The 25,884-nt window shown below is 41.2% G+C and overlaps 1 protein-coding gene across 1 annotated transcript in view; it reads left to right on the top strand.

The window, feature by feature from the left end:
• The first annotated feature begins 253 nt into the window (after nucleotides 1-253).
• LOC126484303 (uncharacterized) overlaps nucleotides 254-25,884 on the top strand; it is a 43,711-nt gene continuing 18,080 nt past the window's right edge. The window contains exon 1 of the mRNA XM_050107735.1: nucleotides 254-358. Within this exon, the coding sequence (XP_049963692.1) occupies nucleotides 254-358 (105 nt within the window). The remainder of the gene's footprint in view (nucleotides 359-25,884) is intronic.

Here is a 25,884-nt window from a genome sequence, read left to right as displayed (position 1 = left end):
TCCTGGCTTCGAAGCCATGTATTGAAAATCGTGAAAATTTTTCAATGATACGGCACGTGAAATCAAATTAATTTAGTAGCATACCTCCGCGCCATCCAGGAAGTAACTATGTCAAAGTTGCCGAACGTGTTCTGTGTTGTTGCTAAGATTCAGTTACACTACCAGCAGGAAGAATGCCAGCTAATGCAAATCGGTGCAAATAGAGTGTAAAACTGCCAGAAAATGGAAGGAGTACTTCTACCGCCTCCAACTGATGAAACCGAAGTACAGTTCTTTTTCAAGTCTGACCACTTCAGTGTCCGGACCACCACCACCACCACCACCACCACCACCACCACCACCACCACCACATAGGATGGTATACAAACAAATCGAATAGCTTAAGGAGGAAAGCCCAGGTGAAACAGAATACACGTCGGAAGTGGTTAATAGCGTGCGTCTTAAGACGCCGTTGCCGTGGGCCGGGATATCAGAGCTGTGTGTCCCTGAGTTTTACTCCCGTTTCTGTAACTATTTGAGGCAGAGCGTATTTACTTACAATACTCCGGCCCACCAACTGCAAATTAAATACAACAAATAACGAAGTTATTTCTGTTTTGTGCCTTAAGAGCACTGAATACTGAAAGATCATTGACTCGACAGGAGTATAACCTATGGAACACTCCAAAATGTGGAACTTAAGTAGGCAACACGTCTATGTTTACACACTTTCAAACATTTTTTTAAGAACGCTGTCACTGGTACTATCCCTAAACCAGAGGAATGCAAATGAAAAGACAATGGATTGATTGCTGAGGATGAACATCCACACAGACTTTGTAAGCTATGACAAAGTTCCAAATCACGTAGTCTGCTGTTAATGGAAACCATGCGCGATGTCCGAAAAAACCATCTCCACAAAAAACAAGTGGAGGAAACTGGATCGGCTAATATGAAAGAGAAGCTGCTGTCATTAAAACTTAGACAAAGGTACACACAACGTTCACAGAAACGTCTAGAATGAGTTATTTTGAAGGAAAACCGTCATATTGAAAGAACGAAAAATTTGTCTACTTAATTAAAATATTTCCAATTTTTATGCTCTGCCAATAAAGGCGAAAGGCGCCTGTTTTGAAGAGCTTTTCCACTTGCAGTACGCCTAAGACAGAACTCTTGAGTAACAATTGGTTTACAAAGTTGACCACAGTTCTGAGATTGTGTTTACTTTAGGCCTTCATTTGAGCAACGCCTTTAGGGTACTGTAATGTTCGTATGAGAATTACCGAGTTGTAATGGGACGGCATAAATGGGCAGACGGTTGTAGAATCTGCTGAAACTGTCTATTAGGGTGTCCGAAGAGATTCATGTCTTTTGTTTTTAACGCGTACCCTCTTGATTTGTATCTACAATGTCAAAACAATAGAAATAAAATTTCAGAAAAGTTGGACGATAACAACCCGTACCGACTTTTACATGGAACATGGCAAGTTGCTAGCATTTATTAAGACGGACGCGCAACCAACGTCTAAGTGTTTGTAGCATTGTTAATGAACATATTTTTGTGAATATGCCAGGGAATAGGATATTTAGCCGATTTCGGCAAATTGCCTTGAATGATTGACATTTTATGCTACTAACATGCTTTCTTTCCTCTTAAGTCTCATTTGAATTTCATTCTGGTTCTTACAAAAAATACTGTTTTGAAAGCCCACTAAAACACTCGAGTCATGTGATGCCTGTGACGTCACTGGCTAGCTCACTGCACCACAGCCTAATGGATATGTGGGGTGACGTCTTGTTTTGGAATTGACGTTTCAGAAAATGGGTTACAAATGGTGAAGAGTACCAGACTCTTTCAGGGCTTCAGAGAACAAGTTGCGTAAAATATGGTAGCACTGTACCGCCAAATTGCCAACATGGCGACGCACAAGTTTACTAAAGTAACTGCAAATGCGTTCACTATGAAGTTAACGCATCTCCGACATATACTCCCCATTGTCACAACTAAGGATAGCGTCATTCAACGAAATTAAACTTCTAATAAAAATTGTTTTACCGAACTACACCTCAATTATTCGGTAGCTCAATTGTTAGGGCGGTACACCATTTAGTTTTAAAAGGTGGGTTTCGCAGACCGCTGGTTCGAAGCTAGCCCGAACGAACATTTTGATTTGTGAAACGATTCGACTCACGTATCAGAACCGTATCATAATTCCTGAGCTTCAGCACACCGAGCACGGGCAGAATATAGTTTTTTCCTTGCCGTTTACGTACGCTTACATTTGCAATCTCTGTTCACACACATTACGTTCATATAGATATTTTCTAGTTTATTGGAAATAAAGTTTTTACCTTCGTACTATCCGGTTATGGTGTTCGTTGTTTAAACTTTTGTAATTTCGTCATCGCACAAAGATTAATTAAATCCGCTTCAGACACCAACGTTACTTTACATTCTCGAACTGTACAGTCTTGAAGTTTGTGTCAGCAAGTTTTACAGGCTCATCGCCCGATACCTCTTATTGTGGACGTATGGAGATCTTCACTACCAGCAATGCTTTGCAGAAAGGTGAACTGTTTGATAACGCTGTTTACGTATTTCGTGTAAAGCTGTTAAAAATATGTGACCTGTTCTAAATTGGAAAATGTGACCACTTTTTGCAGTCAGGTGCACTATACTTTGCGCCACCGAGTGTTCGCTGGATGCACCACTACTGGGGTAAGGGTGTTCTGAAGACGAAATCAGCTGTACGTTTTGCCTTGAATAGTTTTATTGTGTTTTGGATAGTAGCACATGACAGTCGACGATGTAGCTATAATATACGGACCGATTTGCTAAAATTTCACAGTTACTTAGTTTTGAGCGAGTTTAATGATACTGCAGGGAAAATAGTATCTCTTAGTTGTACATATCGCCACGATAAGTGGGTGGACCAAAAGCATCCACTTTCACAAGGCTTCCATTATCAGCGTTCACAATTTTGTTTTTATTACTTAGAAGTTGTAATTAAGTTTCCCATCACTAAGTAGCTAAAATGTTTGCAGAAAAGGAACGCAAAAACCTCGCGACTTCGGCTAACGCTCCAATAACACGTATAGCTTCATCTTACTACTTCTCCCTGACGTCACCAGCTCAGCCAGCAACAGAACGTTTCCCAATAACGTGACCAGATATTTGTGTGCAATGATTTACAAGCTTTAATGCCTTCTGAACAGAGACAAAACCATGAGAAGATGGTTGCTCGACACAAATTTTGTGCAGGATTAAGCACGATTTGAGGTGGTTTGAAGAGCTACTCTGTCAACTCTGAGATGAACAAAGAGGAAGTATGTGAAAGACATCACCGTGGAGGGAGAAACACACTAGAGCAAACAAGGTCACAGTAATGTTTATAACGGTGAGGGGTTTTATTGGAGGGTCACGGGCTACAAACTAATGAAACGGTGGAAATAGAGTGTAAAATCGCCAACAGATGGAAGGAGTACTTCTACCGCCTCCAACTGATGAAACCAAAGTACAGTTCTTTTTCAAGTCTGACCACTTCTGTGTCCGAACCACCCCCCCACATAGGATGGTATGCTAACAAATCAAATAGCTTAAGGACAGCCCTGGTGGAAACGAAATACACGTCAAGATGATCCAGACAAGAGATGGGAAACTTTCAGCAGACCACACCAGCAGATAATTTGAATGACCAAAAAAGATATACTAGAAAGGAAAACGCTGCTGATCTATCCAGTCCATAAACGAGGGTGATAAATGTGCGTGTTATCTATGAGTGACCTTGATTAATGTAAGGTAAGTGGTCCTGTCTAACTGCCTCCTATAAAGAACTGAACTCTTGACAGTAATTGGTAAATTCAGTGAGGTTTCCAGCCAGGGCGTTGAACAGTATCTCAGATCTACGTTCTCTGACAATTCGCTGAGAAACAGTAGACACAGTAAGGAACTATAGAATTAATTTGTCGATTTCACGAAGATCTGACAGCATATACCACAGAAGCTAGAGTGTTTCTCAGTGGGAACCCTTCGCATTCAGGAAACCAATCCTCCTACAGCCCAATACAACTGTCAACTGTGTCAAGACCGTTCAGGATTCAGATATACAATACACTGAGCCTACCCACAATACTATATCGCTGAGACATGTGGAGTATCGACTGGGCACAATGAGAAGGCACCTTTTAGCCACGTGGTGTCCAATGGGTGTGACTGCATAGAAGTGAATTAAGGAAGAACATATTCGCCTTTTTTTTTGCACTAAGAGACAGTAGCAGGGAGACACTGGAGCAGAGGCATCAGTGGCAGTGTTAGTGGTACAGATAAAGGTGGAGATAGCTGCAGCGAGTGAGTCAGTGGAGCCTAGATGTTCTCCCGTCATCGTCGCCATTTTCATGCGTGGGGGGGAGTGGGGATGTAGGGGGGTTTCCTGTTTCCACATCCGCTATAGTCACGCTTTTGTTCCCTGTTCTAGCGGAGTAGCAATACTTAACTGTAAAGAGATTGGGTGGAAGGATGCAGAATGTTCCTCGTTCCAACAGCGTACGTCCATATACCAAAGATTTGGTGAAGAAAGCAGAATGAGATTGAGCTGCCGATTCCCACTTTTCTGTCATTGTTCTACAGAGGAACATATTCATCTTTGTGCTTAGGGGAGCATTTTTACACTGTTGGTGTACTACTAAAACATCTGTGTAGAGGCGACACCCTCTTACATGAATACCTATATCTTAGGGTGGGAACATATGTAGCCAGTAGCTGGTGTTACAAGAACATGGAAGTAACAAGTGAAAACGCACTGACATTAACTCAAGACAATATATGGAAGTTACTATGCAGGCCGTCTTAATACTGTAAACCTAACGTTGTATTCTGATGTGAATACTTTCGCTCCAACGATTGTAATAACTATTCCAGTAACTGGTATTCAATTCTGTCTTCCATGTCCCAGTAAGATAGTGACACTAAACCAGGCCATAGCCTGTTCCCGGTTTCAGGTTGCCTACGTCACAGCTTCCAAGGACAACAAAAATCTTATAATTATTATTTCACAGATTTTCCAAATTCAGAAATTTAGACTGCCAGAATTCACTCATTAAGATGTGCAGTATAGTGGAAGTTCAAGGGAATAAGAAAAATCGTTAGGAACTTGAGGAACCGAGTGCTTTTCGACTCTGCGTAGATTGCGTGCGTATACCTGGACTTCATCCATCCTGTGTTGGGCAAAGAGCGCTTACTGACTTCCATCAAACTTGACGTTCAACTTCAAACCTTTCCTGAACTTTTACTTGATTACATGCTTCAAGTCAATTAACACAATTTACAGAGCAATGAGTCAGATACTCTCATGTGTGGAAATCTTTAGACAATCAGGATTTACTGGTACAGAATTTTCCAATACATTACACAATCATGGTAATACCACTGCAGTAGAACGTTTGCATTCGAAATTATATACGCCACCTTAGAAGTAACCTTAAACAAACTACTTTGTTATTTGTAAGAGAACTGAAGTATCTTGCAAACCAATATTTGCATAATACATTACTTCGTTCATAAACATTATCTGACTGAATACTACTATGAAGAAACTTTTGTTCACATCCATAACCCGTAAAGTTAATGGTTTAATTCACAGGGGGAACTTCTCTATAAATTTTACAGACTTCGGTAATATTTCTACAGTGAAACCAGAACAGACAATTGTATGGGCATCACATAATAACAAGGTATTTCTATTATTGTACTCAGTTGTTCGTCGAAAAGCTAACAAGCTTTGCTTCAGTCTTCTTTAATGAACATCAAACTTCCAAGGAACAACAAACATCTAAGGAACCCAACTGACAACATTGGAAGAAACAGATGGATTAGACGTTAACCTCGTAATTTTATGTGTAATAATTGCACATAATTCCACTTGCTACATAGTAACAGGTGTTTCAAAACTAGATATACAAGACACTGTATTACTTAGGCTCAGTCATCTATGCTAAACATTTGTCATAAATCCCATCACTAATAAATGCAGGGCATTTCACGATTCCTGTCACAGGCTTGGAGATAAAGCTCTGTAAATGAAGTTCTGATAAGGAGCTCATGTCCAGAAACGTACGAAGTCTCCTCTACAACCTGCGAAGGTCTGTGGTAGGAATTGTAGAACAACCTCAACACGGGGGACAATAGCGAGAGCAAACTGTAGACTTTATCTTACTTGGGTTGGCGAGGAGACGAAGTCAGTTCGCATCACCTCCATCCAAATTATGTCTCAATTTATGGAAAGTGGTTCTCAGTATACTTCAATGTAACTTAGGTATTAACACAAAACTACAACTTGTATAGCTTGGCAGTACTATAGCAAGTCGCTTGACTATAGTGCCACAACTAACAAGTGCATTACAGCAGATTAAGTTTAAATTCCGGGGTACAATTACAGTCATTAAAAAACTGAGCAGGTAACTGCACTGACCGAATTTTATACAAGTCTCTTAATTTTCACGTTGTAAGGAAGTATTCCTTAGGAGCCCTGCAGTCATATAAATTACTGCATTAAAGAAACGTCATTAATCGACTAGCTCTATTATCTGTGAAGCCTATCACTGGCCTCACAAATATGACAATTGAAAACATAGTACCAGAATGCATACACATAAAACTCAAAGTCCTTCTGCACAGATTGCATAAAATTCATTACGGTGTGAAATGACCACATAGGGGAGCTGCATAGTAATAAAAATTTTAACAGCTTTGTGTGCTCCAGTGGGGTTTACTACCAAATACAACTAAATTTAATGTATTTCTGAGCACTGAACATGAGATGAGCAACAAACTGGTTCAGCGTTTTTGACTATATAAGCAAACGGCCAAAATAGTGCCTAATTACTTATGGTACATTTAATTCGAAAATCATGGCATTCTGCCACCTATTATCTGCGAAATATTCATAGGTATTGTTACATTATAGCTGCCAATTTACCTCATATCCAGTGCATTCATTTCAATATTGATATACATACAATACACACATTACATACAAAAGTTGTCTTACTTGATATGGTAAATCTATTGCCTGCATTTTAGTCAAACACATTTTATCACCTGTGTCAGTTGGGGTCTTTCACAGGCTATCTGCTGCACAATTGTTGCAGAACAGAGGCAGAGAATAATGCTCCGGTAACATTTATGTACACAATATTCTATGATTAAATACAATCGATAAGAAAAAGGAAACGGCAAAGCTGCAGGAAAAGCGCATACGTAAGTAGCTTGTGAAGAATGTAAGTGAAACTGAATCCACAGTTTTTTTCCAGTAATACTGCCCCTTCTCGTGAGACATTTGTGTCATCCTCCTGGTCACAACTGATGTCTCACCTGTGGTAACTGTGGCTGATATTGCACTGAAGACCGGTTAATGGAAGTGAATTGGACACAATTTACGTATGATAACCGGTTTCTTTGCACCCTGTTACCTCGCATCCCAAATTCTGGATTGTCTTTTTGTTAATGTAGTTCTTTGCGAAGTCTACACAGATCTTTGAAAACATTTGGTAGTTTCTTGTGCCACTCTTCTGGTTATCTTCTGGTATCCTGTCTCCCTAAAGGAATATGCTGATATAAATCCAGAGTCACGCCAACTCCAGAACAGCCATCCATAGAGCTACCACTGTTCTTTGACCTTTCATGGAACACCCACAGTACTACCTCATCTTGCTGATTCGCCTGTGAACATCGGTATGGGTCATCTAAAACTGATCTCTCACTATATAAATTCTAAGCTGTCTGCTTCCACGCTAGACGAAAGCAGTAGCCCACAGGTATTTAAGACTGCATTCAGCTGAATATTCTGAGATGTGTCACGAGTGACATGTGGAAGCATGTCAGTATCAGCATGTAGTCACAGGCAATCGTCGTTTGTAGCTTGGTTTCTTGGTTCTTATGCTGGATGTTCCTGAAAAGATGAAACAAGTACACGACAGGAAGAAACGTGCTGGCAGGTTGTCAGGTAGAGCTTATTTGTCACAGTTTTAACTCTTGTGGAACAATGTTGGCATACAGGCAGCTTATGTCCTTCTCCCAAATAGAAGACTGCAGATGAACAAACTTCAGGCCTCTTCTCAAGCTTCCTGCACATGTCATCTTCCAGTTAATGTCAGAGAACCATCTTCTTGAGAAACAGTCATATTTCTTCTAGTAGTGGTCACCAAATTCCAAATGACTATTAGTGCAGACGTCCGTTATGTCTTGGGTGACTGACAATGTGGAGCACTGCATCTTTGATGAGGCTGTGTACTGAACTGTTTTGGGACGAAGTAAACTGGTGCCTCCAATTCAGCAACAGTCCCCCACAATGATTTGTCACTTTCACTTCAGTCTTCTCTTCACATTTAGCACCAATAGAATTACTGTAATTCTGTCCCTCAGGAATGACAAATGCAGTGCATAACGTCACAGTAATTTTGGAACACCACCCTCCTCTACCTGATTTGTTCATTTCTCTCGGTGCAGTGTTTAAGTGCTGTGCTTCCCTCCAGGATTGCCCCTTTAGTAATGGCTCCGAGATGGGGTTCCCAGTTCCCATTATTCCCAATTACTTCTTTTGGTGATGATACAGAGCAGCAACCGTTACCATTTTATGTGGCTTACATGTCTCACCTATTTCAGTTTTGATGCAGAGACATGTCCCCAAACGCAGGTCACATTTTTCTGCAATGAGAGTAGTCTAGTGTGAATAATGTCTACACTCCCATTATGGCCTGTTGTCACCATCTCATGAACCTTCGTATCTGGGGCTTGTGAGTACTAAGATTTTTGCACAGATTATAGCATTGTCACATAACCCACAGTTTGGAGGACCACATTTCGTTTTACAGTTTTACACTCTAGGAGGACTGACTTCACCACATGTATTGCAAGATTAGAGAAAGAAAATGAAGGACACCCTCAGGCCTCGCAACCTAATACCGTCGGGGTCGAAAAATCAAGAGTTGGCCAAGAGAGGCCGACAGGAAAGGGAAACAGAAGTCTGCAACTGAGCAGAAGGAGTGTCAGTACTAGATCATCTAAGACTGACACAAAGAGAAGGAAGATTCTTGTATTCTTGGACTAGAAGAGTACACTCAACAATCCATGTAAATAAAGTGACAACAGCGCTTATTCAATAAATGTAATTTTCACAACATGCAGACACTTTACAGAAACTTATTACAAGTAACGTTGCCAAAAATTAAAGCTACTTGACTTGAAAATATTTTCCTCACATTAAGTAATAGTGGAAATAACTACACAGTTTTTGATCTGGTACAAAAGATAATATTCCTCATAACAAAATTGAAATTGTTCCACAGAAATGTTACAATCTTTGTCTAAAATACTAACTTAGATTTTCGATGTGTAGCTATAGGAAAGCAACATTCGGCAGTAACACAATACATGTTCAACACATAGCTGATTTTTAGAGCTGGTATGTCTTTGTCAATTGAAACACTTTGTAGCGAAATTTACTGTCATGATAGCCCATGCAGGTTTGGATAACGACTGACTTCAACCAAGACAATATATTTTGTCACTTTAATACATAGGTTATAGAACAGAGTAAAAACATTTTCTAAAGTTCCCAGGAGTTTCTCAAATACTTACAGAGTAAGGATTTTTCTAATCAAAAAAATTAGATTTACAAGCTTGTCAACATGTTCTACATTGTAGTTGCACCATCTGGGCTAACAATTTTTCTATCTACAACTTATCATGTTTCATCATTTGTTATATGAGAGTCCACAGTCCCGAAATACTGCATAAAAGAAAACGTTGCAACCTATCTTTACAACTGATTTAGTGTGCTATTGGCCAGTTTGTACTACCATGCTATTATAAAGTACCTATGGAATGATTATACCAACACAGTAATATGCAACTTATGCTGTCTAGAGAACTCAAAAATAGGACAATCTTAATTATAGTTTTCGTTATTGGCCATTATTTAAAGATATGTTTACAGTATGTACAATGTCCCACAAGGTGTGGCACACACATTCAGTCCACATTTATGGCCATACATGCATAATAGTATGCTTTGTATCAAATAGCAACAGAAGAGAATTTAACAATGTTAACAGTAGACAATTTCATGAATTAAATTCTGAATTTTTACTTCAGAATCACACTCTGATGTGCAAACGGCAACTCATCTACTAGTAACAACATACATAGTCAAATTCTAGTTAGCTGTTCTAACATATGCCAAAGATACACCGAAGACAATGTACCAGTCAATCGGTAATGTACTTATAAGAGAAGGTATAATATACCGCCTTAATGGTAACAAAGGACAACTTAGATCTAGCTGAGGAAAAATGTTACACAAGTGAGGTAAAACATTTTAAATATTTTCATATTATGGAAAACGTAACGTAAATAGTAGCTGTTAGTTACATGAAGGGTAATAAAAGTTTTCTACATCGTTTATTTTTTATCTACAAATATCGTTTCGTCTATATTGGAATTGCAAAACATGTCATTGCATCATCTAACTGAACTTAATTGGTATAAATATTTGCAACAGACGTTTTACAGTGCTTGCAAGAACGAACACGAGTTTAAAAGCTTCAGCAATGACAATGTGAAGTAATTATATTTCCTTTCAAAGGGAACAAATTTCTAATACTAATAGTACAAATTTAAACTAAGGTAAATTTGCGGAATACAAATATTTTGGAGAGAGAGTCTGGATAAGAAAACCATCTCCAAGCACACAAACTCCAATTTTCATTAATTACTTTTAAAACTTCAAGTGGATACTAGAAATCAGAGTTATCAGAATGTGAACTGACATGAAAAACTAATTTTACACGAACTGTTTAATATATATGTGACTAACAATGTGCATGCAAGACATATGAAGACAGTAACAGAAAAATTTAACTGAGAACACACTGGCTTCTTAAACTAATAATTCCTTTCTCGGACAGTTAAGTATAGTGAGAGGTTACTTTTTATTATGACTAATTTCGGTCATTTACCATTTGTGTGGACGGCAAAACAGAAGAAAATGGAAACTAGCATCGAAACCGAACAGGAGATCCAGTAAGATTACTAAATCGACATTCTTTTCGAGAAAATTACAATCACATCAGAATTGACATTTCGTCATACACGATTAACCATCATCGTATTGAAAATATATGAAACAGTGAATACAATTTTCGACTTCTAAAGCAAAATACTGCATGTGAGCTATACAGGTAAAATGTGAAGTGTGAAAGATAACAGTTCCAGGATCATACAAAGAGTGTGAATGTGCACAATACATAATGTTAGGTAAAAAAAGTTCTATTGTAAGTTTGTAAAAATGTATGACAGTAACAAAGTGTTTTTCAACAAAGGCTTTTTTAAAAATCACCCAAATGACAAATATATGTACAGGGGGCACATGATTTATATATGCCATGCAAACTGAATAAAAAGCAGTGTACAAACCAAAACATATGTAGAAGGCACGAAATACTCATGTCATAAGCAGCTCTGTCAGTAAACATACTGAAGTTAGATGTTATTTAATCATATCAAGGAACACAGATACAGTACTATATTATTTATGAAGTACAATATAAAGTGATGGCAATGTGTGTATCAAACTATCATATCAAATAACTGGCCCTCCGTAAGCTTATTTATAATCACATTGAATTAACGAAAAATATATCAAAATAACAATAAGTCCTTCGTAATTTAACCATACATCTAACGTGTTAGTAGTACTTGAGACAAGGCGTGGGAGGTGTACAGACAACCTGTATTACCGACCATACTAAGAGTGCTTGTGACATTTATCTATGCACAACTGGTCGCGTAAAGGAAACTATTCACAACTGAATCACAGTAGAGTGTAACCATTTACAAGAAAATATTAGGACTACAAATTTGTGATCTAAGCACTCTTACAGAGAGGCTTAAAAGCTCAGGAGTAATAATAAGTTACTGCGTAGCTGCACACAGTTCAGTTGACACTGTAGAGATAATTATTAATCGGAAACCTAGCTCAGACTACCATGTCATGTACTAGGGTTGACTGAAAAGTAATACCTCCACCTTCATAACACTTCACTTCAACAGCTGATAGTATTTGTGTGTGGCAGGTACTGGCTTGTTCTGAAGCCTTTTCTCTACAGCTCCAGTTGGCGTGAAGCCTCAGCATTAAACGGTTGTGTTTTTACAGTGTGAAGTATGGAACCCTATGCAGACAATCGGTCAATGCGATTTAAGCAACTTGCAGTCATTGAATTCTTGACAGGCGAAGGTTTCACCCCAAAGGTGATTCATCAGAGAATGAAAGCAATTTATGGCGATTGTGTTGATTTGAGTGCCATTCGTCGTTGGGCGAGTAAGTTTTAGATGCTGAGAGAACATCTGATCTGCATGACAGTTTGACGTCTTGTGACAGCAACCACAGTTTCAAAAGCAAAATTTTGATAGACTGATCCAGGACAATGGTCGTATCATGCAGAAAAATTGCAAGCACAATCGGAATTTCACAAGAAATTGTGGTTTATATTATTGCTTCACATGCACCACACTTCACGTGCCACCTCAGCATAACTTGAGAGACTGAATCACACCACTGTATGGCATCTCCATACAGTCCAGATTTAACACCGTCTGACTTCCGTCTGTTCTCGATAATGAAAGACGATCTGCGGGGACATCATTATGCTTCTGATGAAGACGTTGAGAGAACTGTGAGACTGTGGTTGCGGGAACAGTGTCGACTTCTGCGACAGCTTCAGAATACTTTTTCATCGTTGGCAGAAATGTATCCAACTGGCTGGTGGTGATGCGGGAAAGTGAATATTTGTAATTAAACATCACATTCGTGTTACTTTTACTTGTTTTAGGTTTAAAAATAATCTGTCTACTTCACTGTACACTATGTTTATTTCACATTGTAAAGCCACACAAAGACACATAATGAAAGACGTAGTTTCTGTTACTTGTCTCTCCAAAGACTCTAGAGCAGAAGTGCTGCCAACTTTTGTCTGCATGTGTAATAAGTACATCAGATTTTGACCGTCCTGTTTTGTTGCTTCCTCCAAAGTCTGGATCACTGTAGCGATCTACTATGTCACTGCACAATTTTGGACGATAGATTATGCCTAGGTCCCATGTACCTGCCAAATACCTTAGTACTCGCTTTAGTCGCACTACATCTTCTGCTGACGCCGTGGCAAGAGTTCGAGACAGGAAGCTCACACTGTAAGCCAGGTCAGGTGTCGTTCCAAGCATCAGGTACATCAGTGCTCCAACTCCTTGCTGACAGGGAAAGTTACACTTCTCTGCATTCTTTCGTTCTACCTGTAATTTATCTGGTTTCTTGACAATTGGTATTGAGACAGGTTTGCACTCTTGAAAACAAATCCTCCAGAATCTTCTTTGCATAGGCTTATCTTGATTTCACCGTCATCAAAGCGTTTTATCCCAAGGCAAAGGAAACATGATGCTGGTTTCACTGAGATCTTAAATTCAGCCTTCAACTCATCAACAAATTTTCTGGCACCCAGCTGATCACTTGCCATAACTAACCCATCGTCTACATAAAGACGAAGTAACAGTTTCTTGCCACATTCTTCTCTGATACGTAAACAAGGATTTGCATCACTTGTCTTTAAGCCTGCTGACATGAGAAGTGCTCCAAACCGTTTACTCCAAAATCTTGGGGCTTGCGTAATTCCATACAAACTTCGCCTTAATTTGCAGACTCACTCTGCGCCATCATTATATCCTTCTGGCTGTTGCATGAATATTATTTCTTCTAGTTATCCATACAAGAACGCTGTAGACACGTCAAAGTGTATTGGATGCATCTTTTCAGCTGCAGCAACACTTAACTTTGAACGAATTGTGCTCAACGTAACTACTGGACTGAAGGTCTCACTGTAGTCTACACCATAGCGTTGATTAAATCCCTTTATGACGAGTCTTGCTTTGTATTTCTCAAAACTTCCATCAGGATTAGTCTTTACACGAAAAACCCACTTACATGGTATAGCTCTTGCTCCTTTTGGTAAAGTAGTCAGCTCCCATGTGTGATTCATGACTTCATTTCATTTTTCATAGCTTGCTTCTAGTGAACAGTGTAATGTTCACTGAAGAGATGATTAATGAACCAAATGAAGAACCAGAGTCATATGAAGAAGCTGTAAATAGTACAAAGTCATTTAGCCACGAAGGTTTCAATAACGTTGAACAATTTCACAGTTGTCGATGAGGTGGGACAAAAATTTCCTGTTCTCTGGTATCAGCACTGCTCTCTTCAGTCTCCGATTCTTCAGACTCTTCCTTGTTGGAATTTACCTTATCTTTTTCTTCAGCTGCATAGTTTCCCTGATTACTTTGCTCAACATCCTGCAATGGTAATTTGACTTTCTTCACAACTTGCAGGCTTTTCATGGAAGATTACATCTCTGCTAAGAATAACTGTTTTCTTCTTCCACCCAAGTTCTGTAACACTCATATTCATACCCCACAAAATAACCCTTGACAGCTTTCTTATCCATTTTCAATCTTCTTTGTCTGGTATGTGGGCATAGCATGTAGAGCCTATTATATGTAACTTTTATTCTTGGCTTTTTGCCAAACCACAGCTCAAATGGACTAATTCCTTCCACAGATGATTCTGCAGTTCGATTCAAAATGTACACTGATGCTCCAACCAATTCTGCCCATAAGGCTGCTGGGAAATTAGCTTCTTTATTTGAATACTTTAAGGTTCTTGCCATTTCAACTATAGTTAGCATATCCCACTCACTTCCACCACTTTGTTGCGTGTAGGGTGCTGTCACCCTCTGAGTAACACCTGCTTGCAGTATGTCGTTAACTTCGTTATTGTCAAATTCTCCACCTTTGTCACTCAGGAGCTCTTTGACTGTATGATCCGGCATCTTTGAATGTAGAATATATTTCAATGCATCTTTAACATCAGACTTTTGCCTTACATGGAAGCAATACCGAAATTTTGTGTAGCTGTCTGAACACAACCATATGACTCCTCTTCTAAGATTCATTGAAAGATTCACAGACTTCAGCTGACATCAGTTCACGAGGGCAGGTTGAATTCCTTTGACATGGTGTTTGTCCTGAAGTACCCACCTCTCATGATACAGTTGCAATAATGAAGTTTCTTCAATGGCATTTACTTCAGCAATTTCTTTGGGCAAATTTGGTTAAATGTCTGCATTGTACAAGGTACCAAAGGGCTCATGGGTTCTATGCAGCACTACCTTGTCATCAATGTTAAGCCAACACACTTGTTGATTACTTAAATTCACTATTAGGATTCTGGTCCTGTGCAGCTAACACTGAAAACAATTTTCTAGATAATTGTAGAACATACTACACATCCAACAACATCACATCTTGTCCATCAGTCAGAGATGATAACTGAATATTGCGTTTTCCCACTGCCATTAGAGTTTCTCTTCCAGCTGCCTTTACACCACATGGAGTGCCAAATTTTACAAAGTCTGTAAAACACTGAACAGTTTCTTACAGGTCTTTTAGCTCCATTATCAATCCACCATGGTGCTAAATCTGCCTCAACTGTATAGGCCTCTTCACAGACAGACATTAGCACAGCACTAACAGAAGCACAATTTTCTTGACTTCAGTTTCGATTTTTATTTGGTCTTCCATCAGAAATCCACCATTAGTAGTCCTTTACCCAGTGGACATTACACTTTCAATAATAGCAAATGTCACCTTTTCTTGTGTCATTCTTGATGAACTTGCCTTTGCCTTGATTGGAAAGTTTCAAATTCACTTGAAAGAGTATGCAACGTTTTGCACACTAACTTAAGGTCTGGTAAAACACTTTCGTTTTTAGCTTTGAGTCCACTGTTTAACTCATTCCACAAACTCTTCAATTTTGCTATGTGGGTAGAAACATCACCTGGTATCCAGCAGAAGGAGAAAAGTGTGTGCAGATTTTTAACAACTGATCCTTGGATGAAGCTTTAAACTGCTGCTTTAAGGCATTCCACATATCACTAGCCGTTTCCTTGTCCATTACCTTTTGATATACTTCATCGATACAAATCTAACTGTTCTCTGTGTTTCTTTGCTGCTTCATCTGCTGCACCGTCTTCCAGTGGCTTGGGCTTAACTAACCTCGTGTCAATCATGTCCAATGCACCTTCATGGTAACCCATCAAGACTTTTTTCGTTTCCAAATTGGCCAGTCCATTTGTCTGTTAATTGGTTTTATATTTTTTGACGTATCCATTTTTGCTGAATCTTTGCTTCAAAATACAATATATGGCAGAAAGTTGGTTACTGAAAACTAATCGTAAAAACCTAAAACTCATCTGTCGATGTTCCTGACCTCAAACCTCAGCTGGCTGTACTCCACTCAAAACTCAGTTGACAACAATTTAACCTCAAATTTTGACTACTGTATTTTATACTGGTCATAAAAACTTTCGTTTTTGGCCCTTACTTACACTTTCACAGTTCAGCAAATGGTTTTACAACAGTTTTCACTCAAGCACACGTTATCGTATTTTGTTAACTTTTCGTCACTGTTTCGAGTCTAATTCACTTACGACACTTAAGCGAATCTGGGCCCATAACCTGTTACTTTTACTTGTTTTAGATTTAAAAAGAATCTGTGTACTTCACTGAAAATTGCGTTTATTTCACATTGTACAGCCACACAAAGACTCATCGTCGAAGACGTAGTTCCTAGTGCTTGTCTCTCCAAAGGCTCTAGAGCAGAAGTGCTGCCAACTTTTGTCTGCCACTTAAATACAAACACATATAACTGTAACAATTCTATGGATTATTTCTGCGTTTGAGGCATTAAAATATTCCCATCCAAACCCAATTAACGAAGAATGAGTCATTACTCTTCATTCAACTCTTGTACTTGATTGTGACCTATTAAATAATACGACAGGAATTAGAGTCCTACCTTATTACGATTATTTGTATGTTCTTAAGGTTTTAACAGCATGTAACAAAAACCATGTATAATGAAAAGGCTGAAGTACACAAATCAGAAATTTAATGCATTTGTTGTTTTACGCCTTTATTTTAAATGAATATGATATAATTCAAAAGTATGTCTGCTAAAATCCCTCACTGGTAATATGGTTTTCATAGGCCAGGATTTTTTTTTTACAGCTGAAGCATACTTTGCAAATGTTATGGAAGAAGGTCAAATACAAACGAAGAGAAAAAACGTTAGCTACTTTGTTTCTAATTGCTATTATCGCTTCTGCTCACTGAACTTACAATTATTTGAAGCTGTTTTATTCACTGCAGTTTCTTTGAACTTCTGATACCTTGCGAATGATAATGCTGTACCTATCTGCTGTTAAGCATTTAGAAAATGTTTGAAATTACGTTTAATGTTTGTTGGAAGCAACTAAGCGCTCATTATGAAACACTGACTATTTCTTTACGATCAGTATCGCCATTAGAGTTATTTATTTGCAATTTTACATTTACACTATCATGATTTCGGCTTCAAAGTGCCATTATGAAGTGTTATAAGAGTAATACAGTGCCTTAGAGCAAACTGTCATTCAGTCAAGATGGTATTCTTGGTGAAAAGAAGCAGTAGGCCTTATAAGAAATATCGACCCTTAGGCAATGTGTCTAATAGTATGTTTTAAATACGAGAGTATGCCATCGTAGGCACTGTGTAACACAAAGCACTTGATAATGGCACTTTCAAGCCGAAATCAAGACAGTGTAAATGTAAAACTGCAAATAACAGTCTAATGGCGGCACTGACGTTAAAGAAATATATTATGACTATGGCCCCACATTATGAAAAAAATTACTGAATGAATAGTCTTGTGCATCCTTACCTGCACTGCCTGACGACACACCGTTTCTGACAAATACTTTTGTGTGTAGAATCTTTGATGCAAGCTCATACCTATTACTGAGTAAATCCTGGCAATTTTATTTTCAGTATTACATATATTTGGCTGCATCCCGAAAAATTACATTTCTGTTGACCCAGGAAGCTATCAGATACCTGTAAGCAAGATGAAACTAGTAGTGCATGCCATTAATTTCGTTAGCCTTTTAGTAACATCAGTGGAATGGTGTTTCAGAAAAAAATGCCTTCAGTTCTGTGTCCATCCTCATCTTATTTATTTTAATGTGCATGCAGTTGTAACTGGTGTAGAATAAACTTTGCATGACTACCAGCATTATAACACAATATCTGTTAGAACAATGTGTGGCAAATCTGCAAATTACAGCCTCCTTGACCAGTACTGGTGGCAACACAGGGATCAAAGGAGAGCAGTGTGGAGTCAATTGGTGGAGGCTGGTGGGGCAAGACTATGCTGTCTGCAGTATGAGCAGTGATGGCACATTTGAAATAATTGATGAAAGGCACTGTCTTGATTCTGCTGATATGCCAGTGCTTACCTGGAATGATGCCCTTACTTGCATTATAAGACTTCTTGCATTTAGGCAGAGATTGCTGAAGATTATTGGTGTTCCCTACAGATTAACATGGTGTTACTTGTGTCTGGCTAAGGATTAATTCTTTGCATCATCTTGCACATCTTATACATTGCTATACTCCCATTGTGATTAAAGACACCTTACATTTTGGTGGCTCAAAACTAGTGTAGAAGAAAGGGCGGACTATTGCCTACGTGAATTAACTTCCATTGTTCGAGGCAGTATCAAGATGTTGACAGTTTGTTACCTAAAACGTTTCTCATCTCTCAATACCCTTCCCGAGTTTTACGTAACACTCCACATCTTTGTCAGATATGGCATATGGCATTGTGTGTGAGAAGTGTTGGTAGTCAAACCTTTTTTATTCCATTGACACATGGACAGAGAACATGACAGTACATTAAACATACGTTACCCCTAGTTATATTGAATGGAAGGTTACTGAAGCATTGCTGCCAAACTTTGATGGGTTTGATGTAACTGTATAGAGGTGTGAGTTTACATGAAGATCGTAGCAGAATGTGATTAACTGATGGAGATAGCCATGTCATTGATAAGGGGAGTGAATTTGAAAGTTAGGAGAACTTAATTAATGCTGTCATTGCTACCTTGTGACTGTCCTTGCTATGGCTATCAATTTTACGGATGTTGGTTTCCAAAACTAATTATGGTTGAACTGAGATTATGTAAAGTGTGTGACATTTGCTTGGATGGGCATTTGAGGTCCAGTAAACGTTGGCATCTGAAATGTTGTATCAGTTGCCACTGACTGGAGGTTAACAGCTGTTAGCAATACTGGACCCTGCAGTGGATTGTGGCAACTTGTGGTGGTAGCATCACGTTTCTGGGCGTTTGCTACAACTGCCAACTACATTGGGAACATGGCGTTCATCCAACCGAGAAAAAAATGTGATCAGCTTCTTTTGCGCCAAGAAATTGGCGACGAAATGGTCCCAAAAGCAGCTTAGTTTGTTCCTGTGCACTCTATGAAAAGAAACCTAATTACCTTCTGGGCCGCCTATTCTCTTCCCCTGACTATCTTCACTGCTTAGTAAAGTGAGTATACTCTTGTGTAAAGTAATGTCAAGAATCTGAAGTATTCCCAGCTGGCTAAAGTTGTTTGCTTCTCAATACATTTAGTTGTCTAATGTGTTGCTATCAAGGACTCCATTGTCTGAACACAGCTCAGCATTTCACATGTGTAACACCAAATCAATGAATGACAAGTTACGTAACCTGTCACTGCTGTGGAGACGTTAAGTTTGCTGTTCTGGAAGTTTTTGATCTCCTTCCCACTGAGCTCAAAAGCTCATTGAATATTACTCCTTAAGTCAACTACAGCATTGTCTCTCACCGCTTATGCTACTCTGTTGAGCGGCATGTGAACGGACTGCTTACCTAAGGTAAAATGAAGCTTTGGAGTTTCACAGTTGACAGCTGTTTCAGGGGTCTATGTAGCTTCACATCGGTAGGTTTTACCTGAAAGTGTCCTACATGTGACCCCTGTGTAGTGCTAGGAGAGCAACACCTGTTTGTTAGACAACAGCTGTATGTCTCCTTGATGTACGCGAAGATCTTATTGGAGAGAGAAGGAATGAATCGGCAGTACATCGGAAGTTATTTTTACAGGGTCACATCTCTAGGAAAATGAGAGCAGTTATTTATGTCAAATGAAAATTCGAGAGCATTAGCAGAAATTCTACACAACATGCTGTTCAAAAGCAATGGTATGTCCTACAGGGAAACCGTGCAGATGGAGATCAACTACGCTCTGGAGGAGAAAATAGATAGATACGATACTGCTGGTGCGACGTTCACCATGCCTACCGAGTAACCAAGAAGTCCGACTTCAATAGAAATGCTTACCTGCTAACCAACTCACGACACTATTAATTAACCACCGAAACTGGTGAACTAATCGTAACTGGTATCTACAATCTCTTCCCTTGGCCGACGTGTTCTTCAAACATTCGTAAAGTAGGCAGTAGAAAACAACACCCATTTTGTTTTCAATGCTGAAGACCGATGCCATCACTTAAGTAGCTTGGAACTGGAGAACGACACAAACCTGCGTTTGGCACTGCTGACGGGCACCATCGCTTTGTCACAACTCAATTTGGTCAGATTTCCCTCATTCAATACTACGTCGCTCAGGGGAACTTTCCCATTGATAATGGTAATTCCTCTGTACAAAGGGAACCTGCAAACAGCTCATTGGTATGATTTGTTGTAAAACGATGAATGCCTGGACTGAATTCCTCTTTCTGCTGGTAACAAGAACAGCTTTGTGATGTTCACGGCAACAGCAAAGATGCATATACCCTGAGGATATATAAAGAATATATTCCAGGCTGAGACAAGAAATGCGAGGAACTCTAGAATTAGAAGTTACTGCCAGAATAAAACTGTACTGGACAGACTACAGCTAAGGACCTCTGTGTTTAGTGTTCTAGTGCTCTACCGACTGTTCCAGACACGTAGAAGCAACGCACTAACTTTATCACCCCTTTCCAAAGGCTTCTGGAACGAACTGATAGTTAGGATTTTCCAAAAAATGTACAAACAGCCAGCTTTTGTCCCCATACGAAACTGTGCTTCTGTATGTGATGGCCAAGACTTTGAATGCAAACCTTCAGAAGATGATATCAACCTCGTGGGCTTTTATTTGTTAGCAGCCTAGAGTATCATCTGGAGACTGGGCCTACAGTACGAAGTTATGATGAAATCCCAATTCAAAAGGTTAAAGCTTGTTGAAAGCACGTCTTGTGACATACCAGAGCACTGTAGTAAATAAAATCAGTAGCTAGGAATTCCTCCAAAATGGCTCACCTGACAGCGCTATATCAGTCTCAATGCTACTTACGCATTACATCGTGGATGCGCCAGAAATAATTTGTAAAATCTGGTTACGCTGCTGATTGGGTAATAGGAATGAGGCAAAATTTATTAAAATACCGAAGACGTTACGACATCTAATTTATCTGCACTGACAGTACTTGTGTAAACTGAGGCGTACACCTAAGCCGGCCGCGTTGGCTGTGCGGTTCTAGGCGCTCCAGTCCGGAGTCGCTCTGTTGCTACGGTCGCAGGTTCGAATCCTGCTTCGGGCATGGGTGTGTGTGATGTCCTTAGGTTAGTTAAGTTTAAGTAGTTCTAAGTTCTAGGGGACTGATGACCACAGCAGTTGAGTCCCATAGTGCTCAGAGCCATTTGAGCTTACACCTAATCGTACTAAAACGTGACTTCTGACAACGCAGGGAGCACAACACAGTGTTGACTCAGTGCACACAAAGGAGCAGGTAGCGCCTGTCCCAGGAACATTGGGACTCTGGACAAGTGGCTATCATCATTCCAGACAGTTTGCGGTTTTATTGTAAGGCGCAAAAATTTGAGTCTTACGCGCCCAAGTCAGAACCATAGAACAATCGACGGAAGGAAAGAGCTTAAAAACAAGGACTGAGAAAGGTCCATATACGCCATAGACACAATGGAGGTCCTGAACTGAATATTAAATGTCTTTCACCGTATTGCTACGACGGATCGAAAGCAAAACGCGGTCGACAGTCCGTGCGTCGCTCGCTAAGGCGTGTGATAACGTAACAGCAAACTTAAATGAGAACATAAGTTTTTAAGAAAAGGGCATTCCGTCGGGATGTCGCGATCCGTCAGAGACTGAGGGTAATGAGCACAAACTGATGAGGGATTAGCTCTAAACAAATGATGATGGCTAAAAGGACAGTGCGCAATACGAAACCTAGCTAAAATGATCTCACGTCGAGAGGGCAGAGGAGGAGGTTGTCCATATCACTGGGAGAGCCTAAATAACCTGGAGATTGTTCCCTAGAATGGAGGACAAGTGGTAATGACAAAGTGACACCACCTGCTGGCAGGCTGGAACAGGGATCACCTGAAAGAGTATAAGACCTAGCAGGCTGGGGTAAGAGGACAGCAGTCTTGGCAGCAGCTTCAGCAGGCTCATTTCCTGTCAGGCTGACATGAACAGGAACCCACAGTAATGTCACAGCGGCTCCATCAAGGGTGAGCAAGTGAGTTTTCCTGGACTCACTGCACAGAGGGGTGGGCAGTGTACAGTGCACAAAGACAAGGGCACTTAGTCTGAGCAGATGACAGTTGGAAAGCCTGTGTCACCAGATGTACTCTGGCCTGATAGAGGGAGAAGAGCTCTGCAGCTAATACTGAGCAGTGTTGCAGAAGCTGATACTGAAAAACTTGTGCGCCAATGACAAAGGCACACCTGATAGTACCTTTCTGTACACAGATGGCTCTGGCTGTGCTATCTCGAAGTCCCTTGTGTGGGTAGTGAAAGTGAAGGCAATAGAGCGAGGCAGCATTAGTGTCCTTAGGAAGCAAATTAAAGCTTAGATGGTCATGGTCCGCCACACAAAGCCAAGGTGCTGAAGGGCTCACTCCAACTGGGTGAGTTGCAGGCAGTGCAAAGTTCAGCTGCTGGAGCAAGAACTGGAAATAGACTCCAGGAGGCAACTGAAAAGGGATAGGCCCTATACTGAAAGAAGTCATCAAAGGAGGCATACGATGGGTGGCCAGGCATGGCAGCGTAACTCCATGTGTATCTGTTGAGGAGAATATCACATCAGTATGACTGTGGTAGTTCAGCATCTTCAGTGTACACTAAAAGGCGCCAGTGGCCAAACAGATGCCACAATGGTGGGTAGTGTTGAGATAGTGTACGATGGACAAATGCATAAACAGAGCACCTGTAGTCTAGTTTCGAATGGACAAGGGACCAGGTTGAGGACACGTAGGAAATCGAGGGACCACATACCAGTGGGATGCCAGGTAGTAGTTTTTTTTTTTTTTTTGGTTGGGTTTAAGGGCACTAAACTGCTGACGTCATTAGCGCCCAGTCACTGTTGTTAGAGCACATGGAATCTGTTAAAACTCAAGGGGATGGGGGGACACCAGAAGGACCTGACAAAGATGCAGATAAAATAAGTAAAAAGGTTAAATGTCTTTGGACAAACCAGTTAAAGTTATAAAACGCAGAATACGAGCAGCTGCTCGAGCGTCATCAGCTAAAACATCCGGTAAAGTAGATGGCAGGGACAGGACAACACGAAATGGACTAAAACGGGGACACGACAATAAAACATGGCGCACTGTTAATGCCTGACCACAAGGGCAGTGCGGGGCTGGGTCACCGGAGAGCAGGTAGCAGTGGCTAAACCGGCAATGCCCAATCCGCAACCTGGTCAGAAGGACCTCCTCGCGCCGAGATGGTCGGGAGGATGTTGTCCAAGCAGTTGGGAGCGGTTTTACTGCCCGGAGCTTGTTTCCTTGGAGTGATGACCAAGCATCCCACCACAACGACACAAGCCTCTTACATACATCCCCACGAACGTCAGATGACAGGACACAGTGGGAGAATGGCCAAGGCAGGAGGACTGCAGCCTTGGCTGCAGCACCTGCAGCCTCATTCCCAGGCACACCTACATGTCCGGGAACCCACAGAAAGCTGACAGAACCACCATTATCAGCGAAAGAATGGAGGGACTGCTGTAACCGTTGAATCAAGGGATGGACCGGATAGGGAGCTCCAAGGCTCTGAAGAGCACTGAGTGAGTCAGAGCAGAGTATGTACAATGAATGGCGGTGGCGGCGGGCATACTGAACGGCCTGATGGAGAGCAAAAAGCTCGGCCGTAAAGCTCGAACATTGGTCGAGGAACTGGTATTTAAAGGTGGCGGCCCCAACGACAAAGGCACAGCTGACACCATCGTCAGTTTTGGAGCCATCAGTGTAAATAAAGGTGTGACCGGCAAGGTGAGCACGAAGTTCGACAAACCGTGAGCAATACACTGCAGCGGGAGTACCCTCCTTCGGGAGTGAGCTGAGGTCGAGATAAATATGAAGCGGAGCCTGGAGCCAAGGTGGTGTCGGGCTCTCACCCTCTCTGAAGGTGGTAGGGAGGGCAAAATCCAATTGTCGAAGCAGACGATGGAAGCGGACTCCGGGGGGCAGCAGGGCAGACACATACAACCCGTACTGACGGTCGAGAGAATCGGCGAAGAAGGACTTGTAAGAGGGGTGTTCGGGCATAGACAACAGCCGACAGGCATACCGACACAGCAGTACGTCGCGCCGGTACGTCAATGGTAACTCTGCAGCTTCAGCATAAAGACTCTCGACAGGACTAGTGTAGAAGGCTCCGTTCGCAAGACGTATCCCCCGATGGTGGATGGAGTTGAGCCGGCGTAAGAGGGATGGCCGAGCGGACGAGTTGACGAAGCTCCCATAATCCAGCTTCGACCGGACTATGGACCGATACAAGCGAAGCAGGACAGTGCGATCCGCTCCCCAAGATGAACCGCTAAGAACTCTGAGGACATTAAGGGAACGTGTACAACGGGCCCCCAAATAAGAGACATGTGGAGACCAACACAGTTTCCTGTCCAACGTGAGCCCTAGAAACTTAGTTGTGTCCACGAATGGGAGAACAACAGGACCGAGATGTAAGGATGGCGGAAGGTACACTTTATATCGCCAAAAGTTGATACAAACCGTCTTCTCTTCAGAGTACCAGAAACCATTTCCCATGCTCCACGAGTGGAGGCTGTCTAGACAATGCTGAAGGCAGCGCTCCAGGAGGCATGTTCGCTGGGCACTGCAGTAGATCGCGAAGTCATCGACAAAGAGGGAGCCTGAGACATTAGGTGGAATGCAATCCATAATTGGATTGATCGCGATGGCAAAAAGGGCTACGCTCAAGACGGAGCCCTGAGGCACTCCGTTCTCCTGGAGGAAGACGTCGGACAATACGGAACCCACACGTACCCTAAACTTTCGATCCGTTAAAAAGGAATCAATAAAAAGGGGCAGGCGACCGCATAGGCCCCACCTGTGCATAGTGCGGAGGATACCTCCTCTCCAACAGTTATCATAAGCCTTCTCCAAGTCGAAAAACACGGCTACCGTTTGGCGCCTTCGCAAAAAGTTGTTCATGATGAATGTCGACAAGGTCACAAGGTGGTCAACAGCGGAGCGGCGGCGACGAAAGCCGCATTGGACATTAGTAAGTAGTCGTCGAGATTCAAGAATCCAGACTAACCGAGCATTAACCATGCGCTCCATCACCCTACAGACACAGCTTGTAAGAGAAATGGGGCGGTAACTAGAAGGAAGGTGTCTATCCTTCCCGGGTTTGGGTATAGGAACAACAACGGCGTCACGCCAACGCCTGGGGACTTGACCTTCGGTCCAGACGCGATTGCAGGTACGAAGAAGGAAGCTTTTGCCCGCCGGAGAAAGGTGTGCCAGCATCTGAACGTGAATGGCATCTGGCCCAGGAGCAGAGGATCGGGACAGTCAAGCGCACGTTCGAGTTCCCGCATAGTAAAGGGGGCATTGTACGTTTCCAGATTCAGCGAGTGGAAGGAAGGTCGCCGAGCCTCTTC

The sequence above is a fragment of the Schistocerca serialis genome, chromosome 6 (genome assembly GCF_023864345.2).
Source record: "Schistocerca serialis cubense isolate TAMUIC-IGC-003099 chromosome 6, iqSchSeri2.2, whole genome shotgun sequence".
NCBI classification, from domain to species: domain Eukaryota; kingdom Metazoa; phylum Arthropoda; class Insecta; order Orthoptera; family Acrididae; genus Schistocerca; species Schistocerca serialis.
The sequence above is the reverse complement of the archived record's forward strand: the minus strand, read 5'-3'. Positions and strand labels throughout refer to the sequence as shown.